The 27680-nt window shown below is 34.4% G+C and overlaps 2 protein-coding genes across 3 annotated transcripts; one reads left to right on the plus strand and one right to left on the minus strand.

The window, feature by feature from the left end:
- On the plus strand, positions 9070-14590 carry LOC109840916 (3-oxoacyl-[acyl-carrier-protein] synthase, mitochondrial). 2 transcript variants are annotated; one of them, XM_020409744.1, is made up of 12 exons: positions 9070-9179; positions 9248-9341; positions 9502-9588; positions 9712-9863; positions 10854-10934; positions 11041-11074; positions 12573-12639; positions 12720-12796; positions 13002-13062; positions 13158-13240; positions 13350-13421; positions 14095-14590. In XM_020409744.1, exons 1-12 carry the CDS (start codon positions 9103-9105, stop codon positions 14263-14265), a joined length of 1056 nt encoding a protein of 351 aa, XP_020265333.1. In that variant the 5' UTR covers positions 9070-9102; the 3' UTR covers positions 14266-14590. The 2 variants fall into 2 exon arrangements, with proteins under 2 accessions (XP_020265333.1, XP_020265334.1); XM_020409745.1 differs by having other exon boundaries at positions 9106-9179; positions 9289-9341.
- LOC109842477 (protein ALP1-like) lies at positions 14935-24023 on the minus strand. The gene is made up of 9 exons (XM_020411349.1): positions 23952-24023; positions 23824-23844; positions 23593-23667; positions 22830-22886; positions 22644-22738; positions 22382-22442; positions 15607-15844; positions 15099-15514; positions 14935-14949 (listed from the first exon to the last, which is right to left on the minus strand). The coding sequence occupies exons 1-9, from the start codon at positions 24021-24023 to the stop codon at positions 14935-14937; spliced, it is 1050 nt and encodes a 349-aa protein (XP_020266938.1).

The following is a 27680-nucleotide window of genomic DNA, read 5'->3' on the forward strand; positions in this document are numbered from 1 at the left end:
GGCCAAGTGGAGTTCGGGTACTGCTTGGTTTCAGTCGGCGCACGTACACGAGCCCCCGAACTAGGCTAGCGTGCTCGTAATGCCCAAGGATTTCAGCAACAGCTTGGTCTCAACTCTTTTTCTCTAATTTTGCGACCTCCTCTTCCACTCGTGCCGGAGCGCTTGCTGTTTTTAAATTCGAAAGAAGGACAGCTTTGATTCTCGCCTTGCTGAATTGTGGGCTATGTGACCACATCCTTCTTCAGAGACGTACTCGCCGCTTCCCCCTCCGCATACCCATGAATCGGTCATTCCAGCGGCGATGCTTGCCTCTATGCTCCTCGTCACTTACGAATCGCCGGAGGCCCATCTACCGAGTATGTGAGCGCAACAAACGACTGGCCTACCGCAGCTGGCTTTGACCAGCATTACATGAACCTGGCTTTTAGATGCGTAAATCGCCCAGCAATCGATTGAAGTGTCTGCTCCGCATCACTCTGTACTTCGCTTGCGTGACGCCCGGCGCTCTTGGAGCCACGACGTCTTTCTCCCTTTCCGGTCAGGAGAGGCGGTTCTGCCAAAGTAGCGTGCTACAGTACTCGAGTGGGCTCTAGCCAGCTTGCGAGTGACCGGCGGCGGCAATCAGCTCCAGACTAGACAGCGAGAGTGAAAAAGTCGCATTTATGAATGCTCAGGTTGACTCGACACCTGTCCAGTCCCTTCGCGCTGTGCGCACTGCGAGTGGCCGTTTGACGGTCCTGGGGTACTGTGCTCTCTCTCCATTCGGGTCGAGAGAGATGGGAAGGTCCATCTCAGCACGTGGGGTAGTGGATACCCAGCTGTACTGACGGTTTTGGGGCTTGCTGGCGGATTCGACTCCGAACTCGGGCAGGCGAGTTGAGCGAAGAGCGAATTTCCGCCATCCTGATCGACCCTGACTCATGCTGGCGAGTCGACCGTTAGGCGAACCTGGACTTGAGTACAGTCGACGTCTACGCGGTTTAGGTCCGTGCTAGAGAACTGGGCGTGCGAACTCTTCTCGTAGGCAAATTTCCTGTAGACCCATAGAGGTATTTTTTTCCGTCTACAGGACGATCGCGGGGAGAGAGAGATTTGGGGAGAGACAGATCTGGTTTTTTGATCACGAGATCCGTTTTCTGATTTTTGGTCACGAGATCTGGTTTCTGATTTGAGATCACGGTGAATTTTTTCAAAAAAAACCCTGCAGCGCACAAACTACGTGAGCTGCCAGCGCACCCACAGTTTTCTCATATATATTATATATATATATATATATCATATCATATCATACTCTTTTTAAAAGTATGAGTTTGGGAAAATCTTTCGGTAGACAAAAATACTATTGAAATTCAAATACTAATTCATTAAGTAAGAGTAAGTTGATAAATTGATGAATTCTTATTGGGTATACATAGTATGAAGATAATGATATAGTTTAAATTAAAATGTAAACCTGAATGAAATTATTAAATGCCAAATATTTATAAGATGGAGGACATATATGCACAAACCAAACAATTTAACGAGGCAAAATAATGTCCACTCTAAAGATCGAACCCAGGAGCAGTGCAGACCTACAAAAGTACATAATGTAGACAGAGTATCTGCAAAATCACTAAACAAATTAAAGAGACAAAATCATTCTAAAAAACAAAGAACGAAAATTAAAACAAACGGCTGCGATCTGAGGACACAATGTGACGGTCTCTCACCGACTAAAATTCAAGTAGTTCACGGTAGTGCATAATTAGTTTCAAAGTTTAATTATACTATTATTATTTAAATAGTTATTTTATTCTTATTAGATTAGATTAGATTATCTTAATTAATTATATTTTATATTTAATCTTTTCATATTAAGAAATAGCAATAATTTTCACAACACTTTCATATTTATTTTCTTCTTATTAGATTAAATTATATTATTTTAAAGTAATTAATTATATTGTATGTTTGATCTTTTTTTAGATAAAGAAATCATGACAATTTTCGCAGCACTTTCATCACCTTCAACAAGTATGTGTCTTTGTTATTTTCTTCTTATTAGATCAGATTAGATTGTTTAAAAATTATTAATTATAAAATTACAATAATTTTTACATTACTTTCATCTATTTTCCCCTTATTAGATTATATTAGATTAGTTTAAAGTAATTAATTATATTATATGTTTGATCTTTTTTTAGATCATAAAGTTTAATTATACTATTATTATTTAAATAGATGTTATTTGTATAAAAGTCAAAGAGAATCTCACACGTATCTTAGATCTTAATGCCAATTGTAATACTTACATATGGGTATTGGTTAAAATAAATTTCACATATGGGGTTAACTTATGTGATCCTACTTTAACCGGGTTAGATAATTTAAAAAAATTTCTTTACACCTACACTCTTTAAGAAAAACCAAAAGAGAGTAGCAATACTATAGCTATATATATTCATAGGACCATAGATTTATTGAAAATGAACGAATAAAATCACACAAACAAATACCATATTAATTACCCCCCCACACCCACTGTTTTCAAAACCACTCTTCTCCATCTCCATCTATAATATATCCACATACCCAAATTAAGCTGCTAGAGTTTCTCCTCACCAACTACACAATTGATCAACTCTTTTTTTTGTACTTAAATTGTATAATATTCATTAAGATGAAGACTCACTTGGGTTCTCTGTCTGCCTTGAACACCCAATAAAAAATTAATGTACTATACTTTGTAATTAGGTAATAATGAGATCCCATCATTATAAATAAATTAAGTAAAGATTAATAATTCTTAAGAATATACTATGTTCCACTAGCTTCCACTACAAACTTGTTAGTTGTTTATTCCTGACCCCAAGAGATTTTATAATTAATCTTAAGGGTTATTTACACTAAAAGTGTGTTAGAGCGCCCATGCAGTCTATTTTATTGTTTAAAATTATCAACATGTTTTGTCTCTGATACATATCAATTATGAGTAATAATATAATTTGATTGATCCAAGTAGATCCTAATATATTTCTAGACTCTTGTCATATCTTTTACTCTTTATTATGTACTGGCATGATATCATAATTGATTGAGATGATGAAGACATTATTGTAGAATTACCTGGGATAAAGATAAAGGTAGAGAATGATTGATCTCAGCTCAATTAAATATGAAACAGGAAGAAATAAAAGGATTATTTTTTAATATTTTATAGTAAAGCTTTTTTTAGTAAAATTAGGAATTTTAGAAGGAATGTTCACGCAAAAAAATTAATATGTTTATGTGAATGTTTTTGTCATATAAAATTATACTAGAATTATCATTAATCTTTAGTATTTATTTTTTTAGTTTAAATCTATCAACAATTAAGATATCTTGCAGTATTGTGAAAAGTATGTGCTCTGTGCTGAGCTTATACAAACCATCTTAATATTGAGTATTTGGTTATATTTATTAACACATCAACAATATATTATTGTATTTTTTTCAAACTTAACACTATATTTTATGACTAAAATAAAAAAATTGGAGATCGATGATTTGATCCAATAAACAAATATGTTACATGAAGTTTGATATATACAAATTTAAAAAAATAATGTTGTGTATGCAAGTATATAAAGTATATTGATCCCAGTTTAACACACAAATCTATTTTACAAATTTTTCTAAAATATTTAAATAAAATTTATGATAAATGTAATAATCCATGTTATAAATTTTAAATCAAAATGAATATAACTTATGTGCTTGGTAGTGAGGTGACACAATCCCCTTCACTCATTCAAATGGTTGCATATCCTAATGTACTCCTCAACCCATGTGAATGTGGTCCCCCAAGTGAATGAGTGGAGGGGATTGTGTCACCTCACTACCAAGCATAAAATTTATGCTTGGTACCAAGTATATGCATATGAAATTGTTGATAAGAATTGTGTTATTGTTATTATAATAAAATATTATACAATTTGCAATCTTTATACAAAGAGAATTCTAATTGTAATTGTTATCCTACCACATGCAACATCTCATGCCTATATATAAACCAAGAAATTTTATAATTTTCATGGTAACTTCATCTCCTTCAACATGTATGTTCCTTTTTATCTTTATGATTATTCTTTCGTAATATTGTGTATTTGATTATTCTCTTTTGTTAGTGTCTTCTTCACTATGTATATAATTGTTCAGATCAATAAATTAAATAATCTTAATTATCCTATCATCAAATATTATTAATTTCAAATGGCCAACTTTGAAATTGGCAGGAGTAGCTTGCATACGGTGGTTTTATTAATCATGTACATGTATTATGAATTTTTCACACGTAGATTTTGATTCACAAATGAATTATTAAAAGAAACAATATTTCAAACATCAAGAAAATTATATAATTTTTATCCAAATATAACTCTATATATAATTATTATCCTCTCACATGTAACATCTCATGCTTACATATATGTATAAATTAAGAACTACACAATTTCGATAGTACTTTAGTCTTCTTCAATAAGAATGTCTCTTTATTGTCTTACATTATTTTTCTTTTTTAAATTTTTATAATAATTTCTATTTTTCTTTTTGTTGTTGTTGTTGTCATCTTCATTGCTTAAAATTATTCCCCCACTGTAAATAGAAAGGTTCTTCAAAAATTAATAATATTTCCTTTTTCTTTTGTTAGTGATTGATTGCTATCTGTGCACCCTCTATTCGAATCAAGATTAGGACAATAAGCACGAGAAGTCCAGATCCAGCATAATGTTACAATCGGCGTAGATGATGAAGGCACCACTCCAGAATTATCTTATAAAAAGATAAAAGTGAAGAATGCTTGATCTTGACTCAATAAAGAATAAAATAGAAAGAATAAAAGACAATACTTTCTTAATATTTTATAGAATAGCCTATTTTTTTAGTAAAATTAGTAATATTTGGAAGAGATATTCACGAGTTTTTTAATATTTTATATACTTATTTCGTGGACGCTTTTATCATATAAAATTATACTAGATTTAGCATTAATATTTAGTTTATGGTTTTTAATGAAATCTATCAATGATTAGGAATAAAATTCGTATTCTCTTTTGTGCTATTTTAGCCACTTCTAATCAATTGTTTAGGCTTATTAGCTGTAATTATTTCTCTTGCTATTATACTACTATTTTAAAGCATTTTTTTTTACTTTTGCAACACTACACTCCCTTAGGTAAAGCTTCATCTCATGTCAATCCAAATAATATGAATATTCAAATTGGCTTCACGTTGGTTTCATATCAATTCAATTATCAACATAAAACTTATAATTGGGTGTAGCCTATTCAAACAAACATTAAAGAAGATAAGTGATCACAATATTAAATTTTAGAGATATAAATGAGCAAAAACTATCAAATTGAAATCGAAGAACAAGTTTAAGTTAGGAAATAAACTAAAAATAAATAGTTATAATATTTAATCACGTGCAATGCACGTACATAAAAACTAGTATATATATATATATATATATATATATATGGGAAAAGTGAATCTAAGGTGACACCCTAGGCTCCCACCTAAGGACGCGGCCTAAAATCACATCACTTCCTATTTTTTTTGCGATCCGCTCCGTTGAACTTGATCTACACGTTCTTAAACCCAAACACACCAATTTTGGGGTGAACCCGTCGTGTTTTGACCCTTTATCCACTCGTTATAATTTTAACGGTTTAGAATAAATAGAACTTTTTGCACGGCTCAATGAATGATCAAAACACAACGGGTTCACCCTAAAATTGGTGTGTTTGGGTTTAAGAACGTGTAGATCAAGTTCAACGGGGCGGATCGTAAAAAATTTTTAGGAAATGATGTGATTCTAGGCCGCGTCATTAGGTGGGAGCCTAGGGTGTCACCTTAGATTCACTTTTCCCATATATCTATCTACCCTTTAAAAGAGGGAGTTCTAAAAAAACTTTATCCTCCCCAAAATAGCCTTCCACCAAATTAAATTACCAAGTGAGTGTTTGGGTACTGATGTGTTTTTTGGATTTCCGTTTTTTTCTCATTTATTTTCCCCCAAACCAACGCCATCCCCTTTTCTCCCCCCTCAACCCCTCGTCGTCGCCTCTTCGATTCGCTCATGAACTGATCTCTCCATCGCCATGGAAGAGATCTCCAATCTCTTAGACCTCTTCAAGGATCGCAGTCCCCCTCGCGATTTCGCTCACCGCTTCCGCTCCGCTCCGATCAAGTCCGGTCTCTTTCGATTCCTTGCGATCCTCGATTCCGAAGCCCGGCTAGGGTTGGAGTCGTGTAGCGCGTCTCAAATCGCTGCAGTCATCTTCGTCGCCAAATTGATCGTCGGCTCAGATCGCTGCAGTCATCTTCATTCCTCTTATTTTGTTCTAATTTTGCCCTAATCTGAACCTCGATCAGCAGAGCACCAAAGTCCTGAATCTGACTGTTCTTCAGAGGATCGATCCCCATGTGGAGGAGATTATGGAAAAGTGAATCTAAGGTGACACCCTAGGCTCCCACCTAAGGACACGGCCTAAAATCACATCATTTCCTATTTTTTTTTTGTGATCCGCTCTGTTGAACTTGATCTACACGTTTTTAAACCCAAACACACCAATTTTGGGATGAACCCGTTGTGTTTTGACCATTCGTTGAGCAGTGCAAAAAGTTCTATTCATTTGAATTTGTTAAAATTGTAGCGAGTGGATAAATGGTAAAAACACGACGGGTTCACTCTCAATTTGGTGTGTTTGGGTTTAAGAACATGTAGATCAAGTTCAACGGAGCGGATCGTAAAAAAAAAAAGGAAATGATGTGATTTTAGGCCGTGTCCTTAGGTGGGAGCCTAGGGTGTCACCTTAGATTCACTTTTCCTATATATATATATATATACACACACATACGCGCGCAGATTTGCATCTAAGAAAATCTAGCCAAGTTGATAAACCGTCTACGAGTAATAGACGTAAGGCCTAGCTGAATTGGTCCCACATATCGTGGAGAAGCCCCCGCGCCAAACCTAAAAATAAGAAAAAGATTAATAAGTTTGCGTAATCTCTATTCTGTAAGGCTTTAGCCGAATCGGTCCGAAGTATCGTGTACAAGTCCCCGCGCCAAACCTAAAAAAAGAAAAGGATTAACCACTTGCGCATGCATACGGATAGATTAACAAGCTTGTATTGACCAACGTCTACAATTAGCGATTAATTAGGAATCAAATAGACCCATACCCGATCCGCGAGTGTTGTCGGGTTAAACTAAATCCAAACCGAATACCAACTTCTGAAGCCCTCTCTCTCCCCCCTCTCAATCAATCAAATCCGACATGCTCTCCTCGTTCCGCCGCCATCTCCGCCTCTTCTCGACGCCGTATTCCGTCCCATCTCGATCCACCGCCAGCGCCTCCTCTTCCGCCGCGTCGTCCCCGGTAAACCGCCTCGCCCTCGTCACCGCCGCTCGGGGTGCGGGCTGGGCCCCCACCGTGCGTTTTAGGGCTCGTGAGGTCAGGCGGGGTCCGAGCCGATCAAACCGGCCCGACGCATGCTTAGGATGCACGCTTCGATGCAGGCCGGCCGTTGGTTGGCTCACACTTACTGAGCAGCTCTCATCGAAGGTCGCCGCTGTTGTGCCTCGTGGGAAAGGGGACGGGGAGTTCGATGAGGAGATCTGGCTCCAATCCAAGGTTTGTTTCATTTTTTGCTGCCTAATTTGGGGAGTTAGCTGCGTATTTTAGAGGGTGCCTGTTTAAATGTTGAAAAGTTCGAATTTTGATGAGTTATGTGTCGTTGGTCTTTTCCATTGCCTAGTAGTTAACGGCATCGCATTGAGTTTTGGCGTGTGTAACACTTGAGAGCTGATTATTGGTTGCATATAGACGAGAAAAAAATGGATTTTTGAAACATAGACATTGTTAAATGGACTTATGGGCTATATAAAGAGACCTTTTCCTGTTTATTGCTGATAATAATAAATTTCTAATGATGGGTTTGGGGGATTTCTCCCAATAAAGTTATTGAGTCAAAATAATAAATTTAGTGCTACTGCAATTTTGAACATGAGTATGCAAATGTTCATGTATAGTCTATAATTATATTATATATGTAGAGTTGATGAAAAGTAGCTAAATGACTGGGTCGTCAAATCTTGATGAATCGTAGACTTCATAGTTGAATAAGTTTATGTATGTTTTAGCAGTTATAGTCCTTTTAGAAGTTGAATAGTTCGAATGTCGATGGACTTCGAGTGGTGGTTTTTTTTGTTTGTTGCCTTGTTTAAAGAAAAAGCACTGGATTTTGGTATGTATAGTAGTGGGAGCTCTTACTTTGTTTACATTCAGATAAATTGGATATTGAGAGCATGTTTGGCAACCTACTTATTTTAACTTATAAGTGAGCTTTTACTCGTAAGTACCTAAAATGATGTTTGGTAAGGTTTACTTATTTACTTATTTTTACTTACAAGTAAGAAAAAAATAAGTTGGGATTTCTCAACTTATTTTTTTGGCACTTAAAAGTAGATTTAATATTGATGATAAAAGACTAGTTTGCCCTCTAACAAAATAAGTAAGAATAAGTAACTTATAATGTGTCAAAAAACAAGTATTAGCCAAACACGCCCTGAGTCATAGATTTTGTCGTATGGAAAGCCCATAGTATTCGTATTTGAAGTTCTGGGACGTATATTGTTATGTATAAGTAGAAGACTCATGGTACTCATCCATGCACCGCCAGTGAACTCATTAAAGAAGTGGTACCGTATACTTTTGAGATTGTTCTTGTATAAGCCTCTGGGTGTTGTCAATCCCTTATTTCATGCGTTGAGCCGTAATAAACCTTGTGAAATCGTTGTGTGGACATGTTTACTCATTCATTCAAATATTCATATTTAGTTTCTATACTTCCTATTTGGTATCCTGTCAACCTTGCAAAGGAGAAATTATGTTCTTATCGGATTAAACTAAGACGATGGGATAATAATAACTACTCTTTACTGTTGAATGACTGTCTGCTCCTGGGGCAATCCTAGCGTGCACATGCATTCACATGGACCGCCACATCATTAATATAACTGATTTCCCCCCTTTATAGGATCATAAATCCGTTGCAAGGTTTATAGCATATGCGTTGTGTTCAGCTGATGAGGCTCTTAAAGATGCAAAATGGCTGCCTGATGAATTGGAAAAGAAGGAAAAAACGGTATTCATTTTCTTTATAAATGATTTTCAAAGTTAGTCCATCTTTGTTACTGCTATTTTTGTCTCTAGTTTCCAACTTAAGAAACATCAGGGTGTTTCAATTGGTGGAGGTATTGGGAGCATCTCCGACATATTAGATGCATCACAGCTGATATGTGAGAAGGTTAGTTGTCAATATCATTCTATCGGTAAAGTTCTATTATCTATCTCTCTTTTTCTGCATGGATGTCTCATAGTCTTAACTCAAAAGGGACATTTATGACATTGCCTTGCAGAACTGTTGGTTGTGGATATAACATATTGTTTTATACTTTTGACCACAGCGTTTACGTCGGCTTAGTCCTTTCTTCGTTCCACGTATATTGATCAACATGGCAGCAGGTCATGTAAGCATGAAATATGGATTCAAGGTATTTCATATGTTATATCAATTTTGACAAAATTTTGTAAATTATTTCTAATATTCTTATGCTATGCGTTATATGAATCACAAGTTTCAGAAGGTTTTCAGAAAGTTGGATTTTTGCGTACAGGGTCCAAACCATGCTTCAGTGACAGCTTGTGCGACTGGAGCTCATTCTATAGGTGATGCCACAAGGATGATTCAGTTTGGAGATGCTGATGTAATGGTTGCTGGAGGAACTGAGTCCAGCATCGATGCTTTATCAATTGCTGGTTTTTGTAGGCAAGTCTTAACATTACATGTAGCTAATTGGCAAATATGTATTGGTTCTCATCTTCAATCATTCTGTGGAAATACTTCAGATGACCACGCTATATTCTGGATATAATTCTATGAATTCATGTATCTCTGATTTTTCCTCTTAATATAACTATTACTAGTATTTGATACATCCTCTTTCTTATGATAATTATTTTGAGGTCACATAACCTAGACACAAACTGCTTCTTGGCATTGAAACCAAAAAGTGGGTCTCTTTCCTGCTAACTAGTCCAGTATCTTGTCCATTACTGTTGTGACTGAGGAGTTGGCACTTGCTTGTTGAGAGTTGATTGTTTAAAGTTGACTGTGGAAGAAATTTTTGGAGTACAGATTTGTGCTCTCTAATCACTTTATTCGATGGTAGAGTGTCCTGATGATGATAGATATGAACTAGAAATCCAATTCCAGTATTAACTGTTTTAAAATATTTTTTAACTACTCATACTGCACCATTCATAAACATTTCAATTAAGTGAAATTTTAATTATTTTATTTGCTGTCTTGTACCTATTTGTCATGCTCTACTTATTAATTAACTCCAGCACAATGCCATGTGAATGCCCGTTTGAGAATGCATTGATTAATTCATGGAGTGTGCCTCATGTAGAAAAAACTGGATAGGTAATTTATGTCTAATAAACTTACCTGTGGTATCCATGCTACGAAAAAAATACATGCCAACAGTATGTGCTTATACATTGTTTAACTTGCATCCATGGACAAGTGATGACAAAATCAAACAAGGAGAAAAACTTCTGCTTTGTCATCACTTTAATATAAAGGAGAACCTTTAATCACTGATCCTGAAAATAGCACAAGGACAAATTTGCAAAATATATATACAACCTTATTCAGAGAAAGTCTAATTTCTATCAAAATCGTGCCTTACATGTTACATATGTTTAATATTTATTGCAAGTATATGATTGTAAACATCATTTATTTGTGTAGGTTGAGGGCATTGTCAACGAAGTATAACTCTCTTCCTAAAGTAGCTTCTCGACCATTTGATTACAATAGAGACGGATTTGTGTATGACATATGTCCTATGCCTTTCCTTTCTGTTGTTTCTACTATTTCATATACTTTAAAACTTGCTTGGTCCTTATCTCTTTATCTGATATTAGAAAAATTACAGGATAGGTGAAGGTTCTGGCGTCATGGTACTGGAGGTAAAGAAGTTTTTTTTTTTAAGTTTAGATTAGAGTTGCATGATACTCATTTTTTGCATGTGGATGTTTTTGTATTTAATATTATATTGTTTTAATAAAGTATGTATAAATGTTTTAAACTATGTGTAAATATTTTATGAGTTATTTTAATACACTATTATTATACATTATTATTAAAAAAATAAATTAGACTACTATTAGTAGTTATACTATTATTAACATTCATTTAATAGTTACTTAAATTATCTTATTATTATGTTATTAAACAGTTTATTTAAGAGTATAGTTATTAAATAATACTGTAATCATTAGTTTAAGTAACACTATCAGAATAACTAAACTATTTATATCATTAAATATTTACGCTATGTAAATATTTTATTTATAACATTTATTTAATAATGGTAATAGGTTTTAATATTATATGACTTCATTTATACTATTGTTAATAATTATAATTATGTACACTAATTTATTAAATGATTATTATTACTATTTTTATTGCAATCAATAATTCTTTATAATAAATTATAATATATTTTTAAATTTTATTTTTATTATAAATTATTAATATATTCTAGTGAATGACCAAATATTTTGGGAAATGAAGGGTGCATAGTTAATAAGAGGTTATGGATCATTAGTTATATAAATAGTGGTATAATTATGAATTATCAAAAAGTGAGAGGGTAAAAAAGGAAATCAAAAGTTTTGACATGGGTATTCTCTTTTATAAGTAGTATAGATATAGATATAGATTTAAGAAAAGCCATGCTTTGGGTCATGACTTTTGGTTCTACCCTTATGTGAGTCACAATTTCAAAAAATTCAAGAAATTTCCTCACAACTTACACATAGTTGCAAAACGCTAGTATTAGCTTAAGGCAGGGCCATTTATTTTACCGCGTCTTAGGAGATTCACACATCTATGTATTATTAGAAGAACGAAGTGTAATTTTGAGTTGTCAGAAAAATGGGAACTCTGGAGATCATCCTTTTCTTATTTTAAAATTGAAACTCATTTTGTCCATATGTTTAGCTGTTTTATAGTGGGTGAGCTAGATTTTTTATAAAGAGAATGGATTTCTACAGTTGATGGTTTGGACAGAAGTATCTAAACTGTGCTTTTTATATATAATGATTTTAGGGTTATCCAAAAAAAGGGAGTACGTTTAACACGTATATAATGACTCACTCAAGTTTCATGAGGTGACCTCTCACCTGAGCATGCACTCTATCCGCCCACCTGCACTCCATGCTTTTTCATTTTTTTAGCGGTGCCTAAGTATTTTAAGAGCCCACAGGCCACGATAGATGTTAGAATTTTTGCTCGCCTCGAATCTGCTGTTTCAACTTCTTGGAATTTCTTTACCATAGTGTGTTTTGAATAATGTCCAATTTACTGTTTCAAGTCCTTAGGATTTCTTCATCATCTCATGCATGCATTTATTTGTGAACTCTTTTTTGTTCCATGTACTTTCCTTTTCTTCATATAAAGGAGTTAGATCATGCAATGCAACGAGGAGCAAAAATTTATGCTGAAGTCCGAGGTTATGGAATGTCAGGTGTATTACAGCGAAATTCTACATGTTCTGTGATATTTTCATTTGATATATGTATGATATAGTGAAGTCAATTCTTATAGGTGATGCTTATCATATAACCAAGCCACAATGTGATGGAAGAGGTGCTATTTTAGCCATGACGCGTGCATTGGAACAGGTAGGATATTGTTTTTCTTGACCAGCCAGTCTGTAGTTGAGTATGCATTTAATTTATGTAGTTAGGTTTTACCACATGTTTGAGTGGGTTTGAGTCGCTGGGTCTAAGTTCTAGCATAAAAAGACAAGAACTGAAGAAGTTTGTGCCCCAACTATGAAAATGTAATACTTTACTGAAGCTGTTACTTTTAATCCTCCATGTGAAGTCAGGGCTTCATCCCAATCAAGTAGACTACATTAATGCTCATGCTACCTCCACTCCACTGGGTACTTTCTGATTCCCTTCACAAACTGTATTAAGTTGTTATCAACTGAAGCACAATTATAAAGGAGGAAAATTATTGAATTCCATCATTGAACAGGTGATGCCATAGAAGCCAATGCTATTAAATCTGTCTTCAAAGATCATGCGACTTCTGGTGCTTTAGCACTGTCTTCCACAAAGGTAGTGCTTGTGGACTTTTGGTTTTCTGTTCCTCTTTTAAGAAATTTTGTTATTGTGCTAACTGGTAACTTTATTTTGCAACTTATATAATCATGTCGCTTTCTTCTAGGGGGCTACTGGTCATCTCCTTGGAGCAGCGGGATCTGTTGAAGCAATCTTTGCTGTATTGGCTATTCACCACGTATGTTTCCTTATAATTATCTTATTATGTAACTTTTTTTAAGTCTGTTCTCTAACCCATCAAGCACCTTGGCAGGGTTCAGATAGTGAGAAACCTGTTATTTCTTCTTATTATCGCAAATTCGTCATATCATTTTCTAGTTGCTCAATTAAGTAGTGTGAAAAGATCAATAATAGTAGTAGTAGTAGTGATGTATAACCCTCTTTCCTTTACTGGAGTCTGGACATATTACTAAATAAGCTGGTAGCATTGCTCCAACCTGCGACTGTCTGTTTCTCAAGAGTTGTGCTGCTAACTATCTAAGCTCCTTTTCTGTTGTTTATAGTTCTCTCACTGCTTGTTTTAGTGCAGACCATTTATATGGACTAAATGGTGTGTTTCATGCTCATCATAAACTATCTTCTCATATCATAATGAGAGGGTTGAGGTATCCCTGGATACTATGAAGCTAAATTATTTACATGTTTGTCACATTTTGGTAGACGTGTGAAATAACGAGCTTTATATGATTCCTTACGTGCCCTCAGGATAAGATGTACGTAGATTTAAGTTTTTCATGTTAGATATGGGTTATATTAGGAGGTTGATGTGCCAAAAGTGGATTATGAACTATCATTGTTCCAGCCCAATCTGGAACCTACATATTTACCAAACTATGTTTTATTGGTTTCAGGGAATTGCACCGCCGACACTCAATCTTGATAAACCTGATCCTGTTTTTGATGGAGAATTCATGCCTTTAACTACATCAAAGAAGATGCCTATAAGAGCTGCACTCTCCAATTCTTTTGGCTTTGGCGGTACCAACGCGACCCTTTTATTTTCCTGCCCACCTCAACTATAGTTTCATTATTTAGGATTATTTGTCAAGAAATAAGCCAATCAAATGCGGGAAAAAAAAGCTGAAGATAAGCTATTGATCACAAAGATCACAAACAAAGAGTTGTATTATTGTTAATTATGTCGTATTTACTTCAAAGGTTTGTATTGTAAGGGCTTTCTTTGTTAGGTCTAAGAAGATCTTTTTGTTCTTTCTACGAATTGATTATGAGCTGTAATTCATCTGTAGGTGGTGTTGTTTGTATTATTGGGGTGGAATAGTGATGTAATTGATATTTATTCTTTTTGGCTAAGTAAATTATTGCGACTTGGAAGTGTGGTTGGAATTAGGCTTGGAAGTCGAGATACTGGGTTGTGCGAATTGTATTTCAGGCTCTAAAAGTTGAATAATTTGGTAATAAGTTGAATAATAAGTTGAACCTGAGATAGTCAAGTAGAACTGGGATAATTGGTAAAGTAGGATAATTTTTTGACATTGGGATAATTTAGTGGAACAATGATGGATAATTCTTGAAGTGGGATAATTTGGTAGGATAATTTGGTGGGGGTAATGGTGGATAATTTTATGAAGTGAGATAATTTGGTAGGATAATTTGGCGGGGTAATGGTGGGTGTAAATTATTATTATTGATAATTGTATATTAAAAATAATACAAGATTGATAAGCAATTGATTAGTCTAGTAATAACTATAAAAATAAAGCAATAAAACATCACTATTCATCTCAAATAATAAAATATTTTAAAACTAAATAAAAATCTAAATCCCTAGAGTGACTCGACTTCCATCATCCCACATGGCGTCCGCCATAGAATTTCTCCAAGCTCCCGCAGCTACTCGTTGAGTTTGTTGAGTCTGTAACTCATCTTCTTCATCGGAGTCATCATCTGCATCAGCAACATTTCGTGGAGCTTCTAGTGGAAGATCATAAATGTCGAAGTCATCATTTGTATTCTCCAATCTTAAAAAGTTATGCAATCCTACGCATGCAACGAACATCTTTATTTGTGTGGCATATGGAAAACCTGGAGGTTGGCTCTTGAAAATAGTGAATCTAGACTTAAAAACTCCAAAGATGCGCTCGACACAATTTCTAAGAGACGCATGCCGATGGTTGAAAACTTCTTTTGAATTTCGTGGTCGTTGTTGATTATTAGCAGGGCCGAACTCTGAAAGATGGTACCTTTGACCTCGGTATGGAGCAAGAAATTGTAGCCTATTTGGATAGCCGCTGTCAACTAGATAAAATTTATCTACAAATAAGAATAAAAATATGAATGAGAAAAAATATTATAAAACTAAAAAATATTCTTTAATTGATGGAATACTATGTACAGATTATTACTCTGTGGAAGTGGAAGTCCATAAGGTCTACTCATAGCATCCTTCAAGACTCTTGCATCATTAGCAAAGCCCTCCCACCCAGCTAAGACATAAATGAATTTGAGATCAAATGTGCAAGCTGCCAAGATGTTCTGAGAGAGAAAACCATGTCTATTTCGATAGGGCGTCTGATCTATGTTATACACCATACACGGTATATGAGTCCCATCTATTGCACCGATACCGTATGTGAGTATTTCCTGTTATCAGGTAAAGTACTCTAGAACTCATATCTAATATAACAAGTACAGAGGAAATCTTGATTTTTGGGGTGATACACATACATGAATCAATTTTTTACATACATGAATCAATTTTTTGATCTAATTACAAACAAATTAAAGGCATGATCATCAACTTTGTTTAAAATCCATAGAACAAGTACAACGATAACAAACTTTGATGCCAAATATGCAAAAAGGCCTAGCAGAAGCCTGTCAAAAATTCATTTATTCAGTAGACTTCCATCCTCATATTAAGTTATTTCCGTCAAATTGAACATTGCCTTTTAGAAGGTATTAAACAATATTACTAGCCAACAAAATAAGGTTCAAAAACAGCGATTATAAAACAATTGTACAGCAAATTACATGTTTTCAGCTTTCTTGAATTGGCTTTGCTATCTCTAGAACTCATATCTAATATAACAAGTACAGAGGAAATCTTGATTTTTGGGATGATACATACATGAATCGATATTTTGATCTAAAGGCCTGATTATCAACTGTGTTTAAAATCCAAAGAACTGAAGTTATATACCTGATCTCGTGGACGGCGCAGAAGAAGTTGATGAAGTCGGAGAAGATGACACGGCGGAGACGTCGCACTGGGAAGGGAAGAGGATCAGAGAGAAGAGAGGCGGAGAAATTTTTTGGAAGGGAGGGAAGCGGAAGTGTTGGCCTTCTTGTTTTGATGATGTTTAACAAACAATTTACCACTAATGTTGTTTGTCTAGTATTTGTATTTTCCTATGTATTGTAGACAAACAACGTAGTTGGAGGATGTTGTTTGTCTAGTATTTGTATTTTCCTATGTATTGTAGACAAACAACGTAGTTGGAGGATGGATGGAATAAAGCTTCAACAATCATATCCAAAAGAGGTTGGCGGAATGTCGGTGAAGCTTATACAATTCAAGTTAAAGATCAAGTTCAAGCTTCATCCACAAAGTGTACAAAGTCAAGCTTATTGAAGATCAAGATCGGCTTGGGTAATCTAGTTTAGGTTTTATATTATGTGTGTTAAGTACCTTAAGCTCAATATCATATACACACACATATTTGGTTTCTATGTATATATATAGTTATATATATACATGCATGGTTTTGTGTTTTCATGTTTTGAACACTTTTGCAAAATAATGAGATTTCACAATTAGGAAATGCAAATTGAAAAATTATTTTTGTAACATGTTCAAAATATCATTTGCAAACATTTCTCAAAGTTTCATCAAGTTTGGAATTGATTTGTTATGTTTAAAGGAATTTACAAATTCACGTTTTCGTTCGTGCACATGTTCGTGCATGTTTTACAAAACTGATGAGTTTTTACAAATGAGAAGTGATATTTGAAAAATTCTTTCTCTGACATGTTTACCTACATGTTTAGAAACTTCCCTCAAAATTTTACTACTTTTGGAGTTGATTTACTGTGCCTACTTGATTTTACAAAATCGTGTATCACAGCAGATTTTCAGAAACTGTATTTTTGTGTTCAAACAGAAATTCTTTCTCTGACATGTTATTCTACATGTCTAGAACATTTCCACAAAATTTCATAATTTTTGGAGTTCATTTAATATTTTAAATTGATTTTACAAAACAGCTGCGCACTGCTACAGTAACTCCGGTCGACCGGAAATGTCTCACAGTGCGAGCGGTCGACCGAAAAAAAGGTCGGTCGACCGTCCAGCTCCCAGAATGCCCATAACGGCTATTTTTTTGTATCCGTTGGAGGGGTTTTTGGTCTTTTGGTTTGGGCTTTTGTTTGAGGTATTGGGAGGCTATAAATACCCCCTTATACCTCAGTTTTAATATATCTAAGAGAATGTTTTAGAAAGAGTTTAATAAGGGTTTAAACTTGTTTAAGTGTTGTTTAAGTTTGTTTAAGAAGCTTTTAAGCATTTGAATGTTTGGGTTTGTAAAATTAACTTCACAAGAGCTTGAGGAGTTCTTCTATTGGTGCTTGAGCATTCAACCTTTTCTCCTTCAATCTCTTGATCTACTTGAGAAGTCTTCTAAACTCTATTTCTAGCTCTTTTTATATATTTGATTATCATTGTTATTAAGCTAGAATTATATTGAGTTTAGTTTTGAATTATTTAATCTCATTATTACACACACCCACATTGAGCTTTTAGTATTTACATACATAGTATAGTTGGGTGGTGAGAGATTGTAACATTGAGTTGTGCTTATTTGAGTTCTCATCTATTGTAGAGAACAAATTTATATTTGTTACATTGAGTGTGTTGTGAAGTTTTCGGTGAACTAGAAACCCGTATTGTGAGGGTGGAGTGTAGCCACATTGTGAGAGAGTGTGTGGAGATCTCCTCGAGGTGAGGAGCGGAGACGTAGGTCGTGGGGACCGAACTCCGTGAGAGAAATTGTGAGGTATAAACGTTATTCGGGTGATCATAGAAAACCCGGTTGTGATAGTGGATTCTCACCGGGAGTGGGGAGCGGAGACGTAGGACGGAAGGTCCGAACTCCGTGATCATCTTTGTGTGTTTGTGATTATTTTGGCGTCTCACTTGTGCTTATTGTTCATATCATTCTCGTCGCCATTATCTATTGTTCACATTGTCCACTATCTTGTTTATCTTGTTTATATTTATATCACCCTTAGTATAGTATACCTCTTTGCTAGGATATATCACCTTGTGTATATTGCATATTCTTGCACATAACCCTTTGTACACCTATCTTGCAAGAATATAACTTGTTAATTAATTTTAATTGGCATTTAATCGGATTAGATTAGCATAAGACCCTAATCACCCCCCCCCCTCTAGGGTCTAACAATTGGTATCAGAGCTTGGTGCTCTTTGATTTAAGGTCTAATCGCTTTGAGTTAAAGATCCAAGTTATATCTTTGTGCTAATCGTGTTTTGATTGCATTTGTATCTTGCTTGCATATTTTTATATACATTATGGATATGAACGATGCATCTTGTTTAGGTTATGCCATCAATATTGCTCCTAGATTAGATAATTTCCCCTATGCCCAATGGTGTGTTAGATTTAAACTTTTTGTTCAATCTAAACACTTTGATTTATGAGAAATTATAGATGATGCTTATATTGTGCCTACTTTGGAGAAATCCAAGTGGAATAAGAATGATCATCGTATGTTTACAATGAACAATATTTTGTTAGAATATTTGCTAAATGCCTTTAATTCATCTATGTCTAACAAGTTTGTTCATTTTGATAGTGCTTATACCTTATGAAAATTTATTGAAGTACATCAATGGGACTTGGAGGCGATCCAATAAGCTTTGGCGGATCCGGCTTCAAGTTTATGTGGAGCTTCATCATGCACACAGCCACTAGGCGATAGCCCTAGTGAGGTTTGCGAGTTCGAATCCATTAATGATTTATCTAGTGATGAACTTGTTTGTGCTAGTGAAAAATTATTGCATGCCTATAACAAATTGTCTAAAGATTTTATTGATTTAAAAAGCAAGCATGATAATTTAGAATCCAATCATGAGGAGCTAGTGTCAAAATTGGATGACATTGCAAAAGAAAATACCATGCTTAAAGAAAACAATGACATGTTAATTTTGAAAAATGAAAAATTAACCACATCTATAACTAGCTTATCTCATGAAAAAGATAACGCCATGTTAGAAGTAGAGAACATAAAAAATGATACTGCTTCTTTTATAAATAACTAGTTGGATTGCACGTGCAATGCACGTGGTAAAATTTTTATCATTTATTATAAAATTTTAAATTTATTTAGGGAAAGATTTGTTATTAAATTATTGAATGTAAGCAATGGATCAAATATATAGACATAAAATAAAGTCATTGGACCTTATGCAACATCAAAACGAATAAGTTAAAATCTTTTGGATATTTGGATATAACAACTAAGAATCACCCTAATAATCTCATTGAATGAATGGGATACTTGGATTGAACATTAAATCTTTTGTGTCATATAACAAAATAATATGACCAACATTCAAGATAGAATACAATAGAATTGGTTCAGCAAGTGCAATATGTTTTCAAGAAAATACATGTCAAGTAGCATAGACAATTATCTAGCATCGGTTAATCACTATGAAGTCAAGCTCTTCTCATGTCTTCTTAAGAGAAAGGATTGAGTCTTGAAAGAAGACCCCAACCGAGCAATACATTCTTGAAAAAATGGGTGATTACAATCTACTTACAGATAATCATCAAAATCCCCAACCAAAGAATAAAATAAAGAGTATCTCTCATTACATCACACCCAAAAAAAACATAAAATTCCCTAGCTGTATACATCAAAAACCTATCAAAACAACTCCTAACATACTCCAACCAAGAAATTGGAACATTAGCAACATTTAGCAACAAAATATAGAGCTTAAAAACATCTCCATTCACCAAAAACCTGACCTCAACTAAATAGCATCAAATTGTTGATCTCCTAGCAGCTCCCCATGTCTCTTACTATTTTGCCATGGTTTTATGGTCATAGGAAAGGCTAAAACATTAAGGACATATCAAGACATATAACCTTCTGAACACAAAGTTAAAGGAACATGAAACAGGGATGCGTAGGGAATTAGAGCAGATCACCTAAGTACTGATTGAATCATTGATAATGATCAACAAAGCAATATAGAAATAAATCTCTCCTATAAAGAACATTCTTTTTAAACAAATACCCATTACATCTATAATATTTCTTACATTATAATATCTGCCAACATTTCTTACATTAACATATATAATATTTGTTATGCTATAGAGTCTATCAATAGAATAATTAAGCTAATAGACGCAAATGCGTTTTGGCTAACTATCATTCTCTAAGTTATCATATGAATTGTAGCTAGTAAGCTTAATAATTTCCTTTAGCAATTGCATTATCAATTTTTATATGTATCATGAAATTAGTACTTTCCTCATAGTAATTTCAATTGGCATTTGAGCTCATATTTGCTTACATGAATTAAGATATTGCAAGATATTTGATAATGTCCATTTAGTAAAAGTTTACTCTCTAATAGGAATTTCCAAATTTCAGAACCTTTAGTATGTAACAATTGAGTCAATTACAATTATTATTAAACAACTAAAAAGGAAAGGGGAAAAAATAAAGCTCTCTAGACAAAATATATTAAACTACTATATCTACTTATAGTTCTAACAAATGAGACAAAATATATTAAACTACTATATCTACTTATAGTTCTAACAAATGAGCGAAAGGGATATAGCCTATGATGATTTGTTGAAGGTAAAAAAACTTATAGTTCTAACAAATGAGCGAAAGGGATATAGCCTATGATGATTTGTTGAAGGTAAAAAAGGTTAATTTTTTTTTTTTAAATTCAAGCACAAGGTATTTATGATTATAATAATATACCATTATATTTGTGAATTTTAAGGTATATGCAAAAGTTCACAAGGTTCAAATCTCTCTAACCCAATTTATTTTATTTCATCAAGTACTATAAATGCACATTATCACTTACACTGATATGAACAGTCTCAAATCTTTTAACTTAATACATAAGCATGATTTGACAAAATCTTGTGGTTAGTTATGCTCAACAAGATCATGACCAAGGATAAAGTTAAAGCTTGGGGGAGAACAGATGATGCACAAGGTAACCTTTGTGGGCTCATAATAAAACTATTGAGCATTTGTTCTTTAAATGCTTATTTTCAGCTCAAATATGTGATCAAATACTATCCTATATGAGGCTACAAGGAAGACATAAGTCTTGGATTAGATTCCGGCCTTGGTATAAGACTCTAGAGGGAAGAAAAGGTCCAAGTTCAAGGCATAGAAGAGCTCTGCTTGTAGCAACTATATACTATATTTAGCAGGAACGAAACTGCAGAAAATTTAGAGGCATTAGCAATTCCCTCGCAGGATTACTCAATAAAATTCACAGCTTGATGGCCTGCAAACTTGGTGATTTTAAATGACACTAACTTATATTTGTATATTGTTCTCTCATGCAGCATTGTGATGTTTTTCTTGCTGTTGGAAGCCTACTTTTATTATACTTTGGAATGCCTAACTACGCTTGTACACCTGATAATCAGTGAAATATTCTTTACCTATGAAAAAAAAATAATCACTCAATTTGGTACTCAATCGCATGTCGCATTCCTATCTCACACAACTTGGATGAAGTATTGCCTTCTTAGTGATAATGCTTCAGAGTATTATGGATTAGCAAGATGTATTGCAAGCTTGCAACTTTGCAAGAAGCCTTAGAGCTTGAGTAAAATAAAGAATTTTCACTTTCAAATGGCCATGAAAGATTAACATAGAATCACATTGCCATACTAACCTAAAGCCAATGAGTCTTACATTTAAGCAAAATAAAGTTCAGTGGGATAGCAATGCATCTAATCTACGAAGTGTAATTATAAGCAAAAGTAAGAGATATTCTCCTTAATTTTTAAATAGGAGTAAAAATTATGAACGATCATTCTGATATCAAATAGTTACTCAAAGCTAATCATAACACAATATCATACAATTTAAAAAACAAACATTGGTAATGTAAGTCTCACCCTTGATTGATCCACCTCTGGATCTACCAGGGAAACCACTCCTGCAAGTGTTTCAAGTGTTGTCCATGCAACCGTACAAACATGAAAAGTGGTCAGTTTGATCAGGCGCAACAATAGTTGTACTTAGCAGTTACAACATTAACATGAGACGATTTCCAGCCAATCAAAGTGAAGCAATAATTACAAAAGACGTAAACTGGTAAATGTAGCATCTAGTATTAAGTTATTTTCAACATAGATACCAAGAAAGGTAAAAGATTTCAGTACCAGCAACATAAGTGCTGGATTCAGCACTGCTAGAATCATATCGCCATCTTCCATCACTTTGACTAAGCGACTGATGAAATAATGGTTTAAGTTATACCTCTTCACTAAATGGAAAAGTAGCAAAAAAGAAAAAGAATACATAGGAGTTGAAAGCTTATCACCTTTATGGAATCAAAAACACTACTGGCATTTGACAGTGACACATCAAAACCTTGATTCTGCATAAGAAAAATGAAAATATGTTTTTTATGTTTATAAAGTTTCAAATAATAACAGAACACATTGAAGATCAAAGAGAAGGCAATTAAGGATGTAACTATATTAATAGAAATAGAACTCGAGCATAATAAACTTGTGTATCAGCTGAAATAATAACAAACAATTTAGTACAAAACAAACAATGCAATGTCTAATTTGATCTCACTTATACAAAAGAATATATCGAGATCATAAGTAATCACGAGTTCTTCATCAATCTCAGGGCTCCACTCCTCAACATGCAATCTCTCTGCCAAATTCCCCCACTCATAAAACTCAAAGAAAAACAAATAATTTGGAGGCCTCGCATGAGCAATAACCAACTTAGCCAATCAAGGATGATCCACTTCACTTCACGCTAAAAAAAACCAACATCAAAATTATCCATATTGGTCAACATGGGCACTCCCAAAATCTCAACTTTAAGCGAAAACCACCTAAAGGAGTGTAAACTTTCTTACCACCACAGTTGAAGTTCTCTGTGGAACTTGTCGAGGTCGTCTAAAGAGGAAAAGACAGGTTTTTTGATGGTGACTCTCCGGCCATCGAGCCTCACGTCGTAGACGGTGCTTTCAGAACCTTTTGTTTGGTGAAATCAAAGGAGAGTCTCAGAATGGACTAACAGAAATTTAGAGAAAAGACATAGGGGGTTTGGTGAAATTTTACCTTAAGCGATAGGGGAGAGGAGAGAGAAGGAAGAGGGAGGGAGATGGAGGGGGATTGACTTGCTCGAGCAGCTCTCTTCAAACAAAATAGGAGGCACAATTAGTTGAGTCTAGCATACCTGTGCAATTTCACCACAATTCTCTTCAACAAAAAGAAGATATATGGGTAATTCAATATCAGCAAAAAATTTTTGGGGGAAGAACAATTTCTTTTCTTAGCTAATAAATATACCTTACTGGTTTTGGCATCAATCTAACATTTAAGAATGATGTTCAATCTCAATGCATGAAACATATCCTTCGTTGTAGAAGAAGACGAACCGAGTTTTTTCACAACAAGCGGGCATGTTGCCAGGCTACTTTCGGAAACCTTTTCAGAGTCCTAGAATCCGAAATGTTCTCACTGTTCCATGCTATATTTAGCCTCTTCATTTCGTAACAATTTTTTCATTAATTCTTAAGTAAAAAAACTCATAACTTGTGACAATTAGTTGGAATTTATTGGGTGTGAAAGCTTTTGATTTTATAACTCATTTTATAAATTCTTAATAATAATGGAAAACACCTCATAAATTTGCCCATTAATTAGATCCAAATTAACTTTGTTATATCTTAATAATAATGGAAAACACCTCATAAATTTGCCCATTAATTAGATCCAAATTAACTTTGTTATATTTAGAAAAGTTGAAGGGCAATTTGGGGTAGTGAAAGTTTTTCTAGTACTCCCTCTTTTAAAGGGTAGATGATTATTTATGTTCTACTTCTAAAGTTAATGCTAATATGCCTAATGATGAGTTGAACAATGTTAAAAATCGTATTTCTTCTTTAGATTCAACTCTTAATACATGCATTAACAACCATAAGAAGCTTATGAATATGTGTGTCAAGTCTAAGTCAAAATCATCTACTCATCATGCACACATATATAGCAAAGTCTACAAATGCACAATTTGCGGTCGTAAAGGCCATCTTGCTAGATTTTGCTATGATGCATACAAACATAACAATGCTAATGCTCATTGTGCATCTCATGTAGCTTCTTCATCACATACACATGCATATGCTTATCATGCACATCATAAACATGCCAATGTTCAAATGTGATCTTTGTGGACGTTTTGGCCATTTGGTAAAATTTTGCTATGATTTGAAAAAAACCTCACTTTTGCCAAATGATTTTAAAAGACCACAAAAGTTTAAGTGTGATCATTGTGGTAGATTTGGTCATTTGACCAAGTTTTGTTTTGATTTGAAGAGAGTTTCTCATTTGTAAAATAATTTTAAAATAAAATCTTTATTTGCAAATGATTCCCGTGCACGAGCAAATGATCCACAAAAACAAATGGATCTCTTTCATTGCACATATTGCAATCGGAAGGGTCATTTGAGCGATTATTGCTTTGACCGTGTTAGTGCACCACATATGCCTAAGAGGGTTCATAACCCTAGGGCTTTGAGCTGAGGATGGAGTTGGAGTGAGGGTTTTTGAGGGTTGAGAGGTGAAGAGATCGAAGAGTTAGGGTTTGAGATTTGATGAGAGAAGGAGGAGGAGATGAGGAGAGGAGAGATCGAAATTGGCGGGTTAGGGTTAGGGTTAGGCATCGTAGCGACGCCATTGGGGGCGGCGATCAGAGGGGGGGAAATGAAAGCGAGGGTTTTGGAGAGGTTTGGACACAACTGAGAATGGGAGATGGGGCTCGGTGCTTAATGGGCCATTGATAAAATCTTTTGTTTTCATGATTATTTGTTTTGTTTTGATGAGAGGTTTATACTTATATAACCCTCTGGATTTATTGAGTGTTTATTCCCAAATCTTGTTTATCGGGTGCTAAAATATTTATATTGGTTGATACTAGCTCAAGAGCTAGATATAGCTGCCTCTCTTGATTCTTGAATCAATGATGATTTGATTTTACGTTTTTGGATTTAAACTTTGATTTATGAATTCTTTTGGTTGATTTGTTTTCATTTGAAAACTTTTTGCATGCTTCTCATGTTCCTCTTCTTTTGATTTCGTAAGTCTATTCTTATACATGGTTTTTATAATGAGACACTATCTTTATAATGTCATATCATTATGTGTCCTCATTGTATCTTGTTTGTATGTGAGTGGTGTTTAGCATATCTTTTCATTTATACTTGCTCACATGTTTGCCATGATCTTTATTTATTGCATATTTTCTATATGGCATTTTGATAGGGGGAGTCCCTATATTTGTTTTATACTCACCCATGCTCATATGTAGGGGGAGCTTTCGCTCTCTTCATTCATTTTGTCCCCTTTTTGATGTTTTCAAAGGGGGAGAAATATTGTGAGTATACAATTCCCTATTTATATGCATGTGAATTATATTTTATATATCCATTTCCTTTCATGCATATATCCTTTTTTGTAAATAAATGTGACTTTCATACTTTCAATTCACTTGTACATTCTAGAGTGAGGAGTTCATAGTCTAGGATCGCATCGCAAAAAAAAACCTAATAAATAATTTTTTTGTAGCGGTGTTATTTCACTTTATTTCTTTACTTTTTCTCTCGATGATTTGGTTGGTAGAAAGGGGAAATTTTTTGTTAGGAAGAATAGTATGCACGGAATCACTATACGGGATGATTTGGTTGGTAGAAAGGGGAAATTTTTTGTTAGGAAGAATAGTATGCACGGAATCACTATACGGGTTCATTTGTTTGTGCTTGAAACCTTAGATGATCGTCTAGATATTCAATACACCGTATCACCATATTTCATTCAACTAATTAAGATAGTCCAATTCGTGCCTCTAATTTGACGTGACATATACTTATAATGCGCGGTTCAGTACACTTGATATACATAGTACGTAGTCTGCTCAGACAAAGAATAATAAAATCACTAAAATCCCACTCAAAGCAGCTAATAGCACCACCTCAATATTCTATTTTCTTTCCTATTTGCACATATCAAACCCATACACCCACTTATAGCAACGCTTTCCGCTTTAACCTTTTATTTTCTGTCCTATTAGCAAAGATCGTTTTTAGCTCCTTTTCATGCTTAACACCTTCACAATATACCTCACTGCCAAGTCAACCAGCTACTACCTCAAAAGCTCTCAAATGAGAAAACATCCCGACAAATTATTTCACAAAATATTGGAAGAAATAATTATGTTCCTTATAAGTATAACACCACTAACAAATGGAAAATGGAACGAGGCACCCTGAAAACTAAAACCATTCTTTTCTGTAGAGATTTTTTCTCTGACATGTTATTCTACATGTCTAGAACATTCCCACAAAATTTCATAATTTTTTGAGTTCATTTACTATTTTAAATTGATTTTACAAAATAGCTGCGCTCTGCTACAGTACTCCGGTCGACCGGACCGGTCGACCGGAAAATGTCTCTGGAACTTTTTCAGGTTTGTACAGTGCGAGCGGTCGACCGAAAAAAGGTCGGTCGACCGCCCAGCTCCCAGAATGCCCATAACAGCTATTTTTTTGTATCCGTTGGAGGGGTTTTTGGTCTTTTGGTTTGGGCTTTTGTTTGAGGTATTAGGAGGCTGCAAATACCCCCTTATACGTCAGTTTTAATATATCTAAGAGAATGTTTTAGAAAGAGTTTAACAAGGGTTTAAACTTGTTTAAGTGTTGTTTAAGTTTGTTTAAGAAGCTTTTAAGCATTTGAGTGTTTGGGTTTGTGAAATTTACTTCACAAGAGCTTGAGGAGTTCTTCTATTGACCTTTTCTCCTTCAATCTTTTGATCTACTTGAGAAGTCTTCTAAACTCTATTTCTAGCTCTTTTTATATATTTGATTATCATTGTTATTAAGCTAGAATTATATTGAGTTTAGTTTTAATTTATTTAATCTCATTATTACACACACCCACATTGAGCTTTTAGTATTTACATACATAGTATAGTTGGGTGGTGAGAGATTGTAACTTTGAGTTGTGCTTATTTGAGTTCTCATCTATTGTAGAGAACAAATTTATATTTGTTACATTGAGTGTGTTGTGAAGTTTTCGGTGAACTAGAAAACCGTATTGTGAGGGTGGAGTGTAGCCAGTGATCGTTGAAAACCGACATAGTGTGGTTGTAAACG

The sequence above is a fragment of the Asparagus officinalis genome, chromosome 5, assembly GCF_001876935.1.
Source record: "Asparagus officinalis chromosome 5, Aspof.V1, whole genome shotgun sequence".
NCBI classification, from domain to species: Eukaryota; Viridiplantae; Streptophyta; class Magnoliopsida; order Asparagales; family Asparagaceae; genus Asparagus; species Asparagus officinalis.

Bases quoted from the DNA above. Each gene is read 5' to 3' on its own strand.
- LOC109840916 (XM_020409744.1), top strand. From the start codon at position 9,103: ATGCGTTGTGTTCAGCTGATGAGGCTCTTAAAGATGCAAAATGGCTGC. The intron at 9,864-10,853 runs GCAAGTCTTAAC...TTATTTGTGTAG, and splicing joins TCAATTGCTGGTTTTTGTAG to GTTGAGGGCATTGTCAACGA. The intron at 12,797-13,001 runs GTAGGATATTGT...CTCCATGTGAAG, and splicing joins TGACGCGTGCATTGGAACAG to TCAGGGCTTCATCCCAATCA.
- LOC109842477 (XM_020411349.1), bottom strand. From the start codon at position 24,023: ATGAAGAGGCTAAATATAGCATGGAACAGTGAGAACATTTCGGATTCT. The intron at 22,443-22,643 runs GTATCTATGTTG...AAACACTTGCAG, and splicing joins GAAATCTTTTACCTTTCTTG to GAGTGGTTTCCCTGGTAGAT. The intron at 15,845-22,381 runs GTTTGTTTTTTA...ACCTGATAACAG, and splicing joins GTGAGACTTACATTACCAAT to GAAATACTCACATACGGTAT.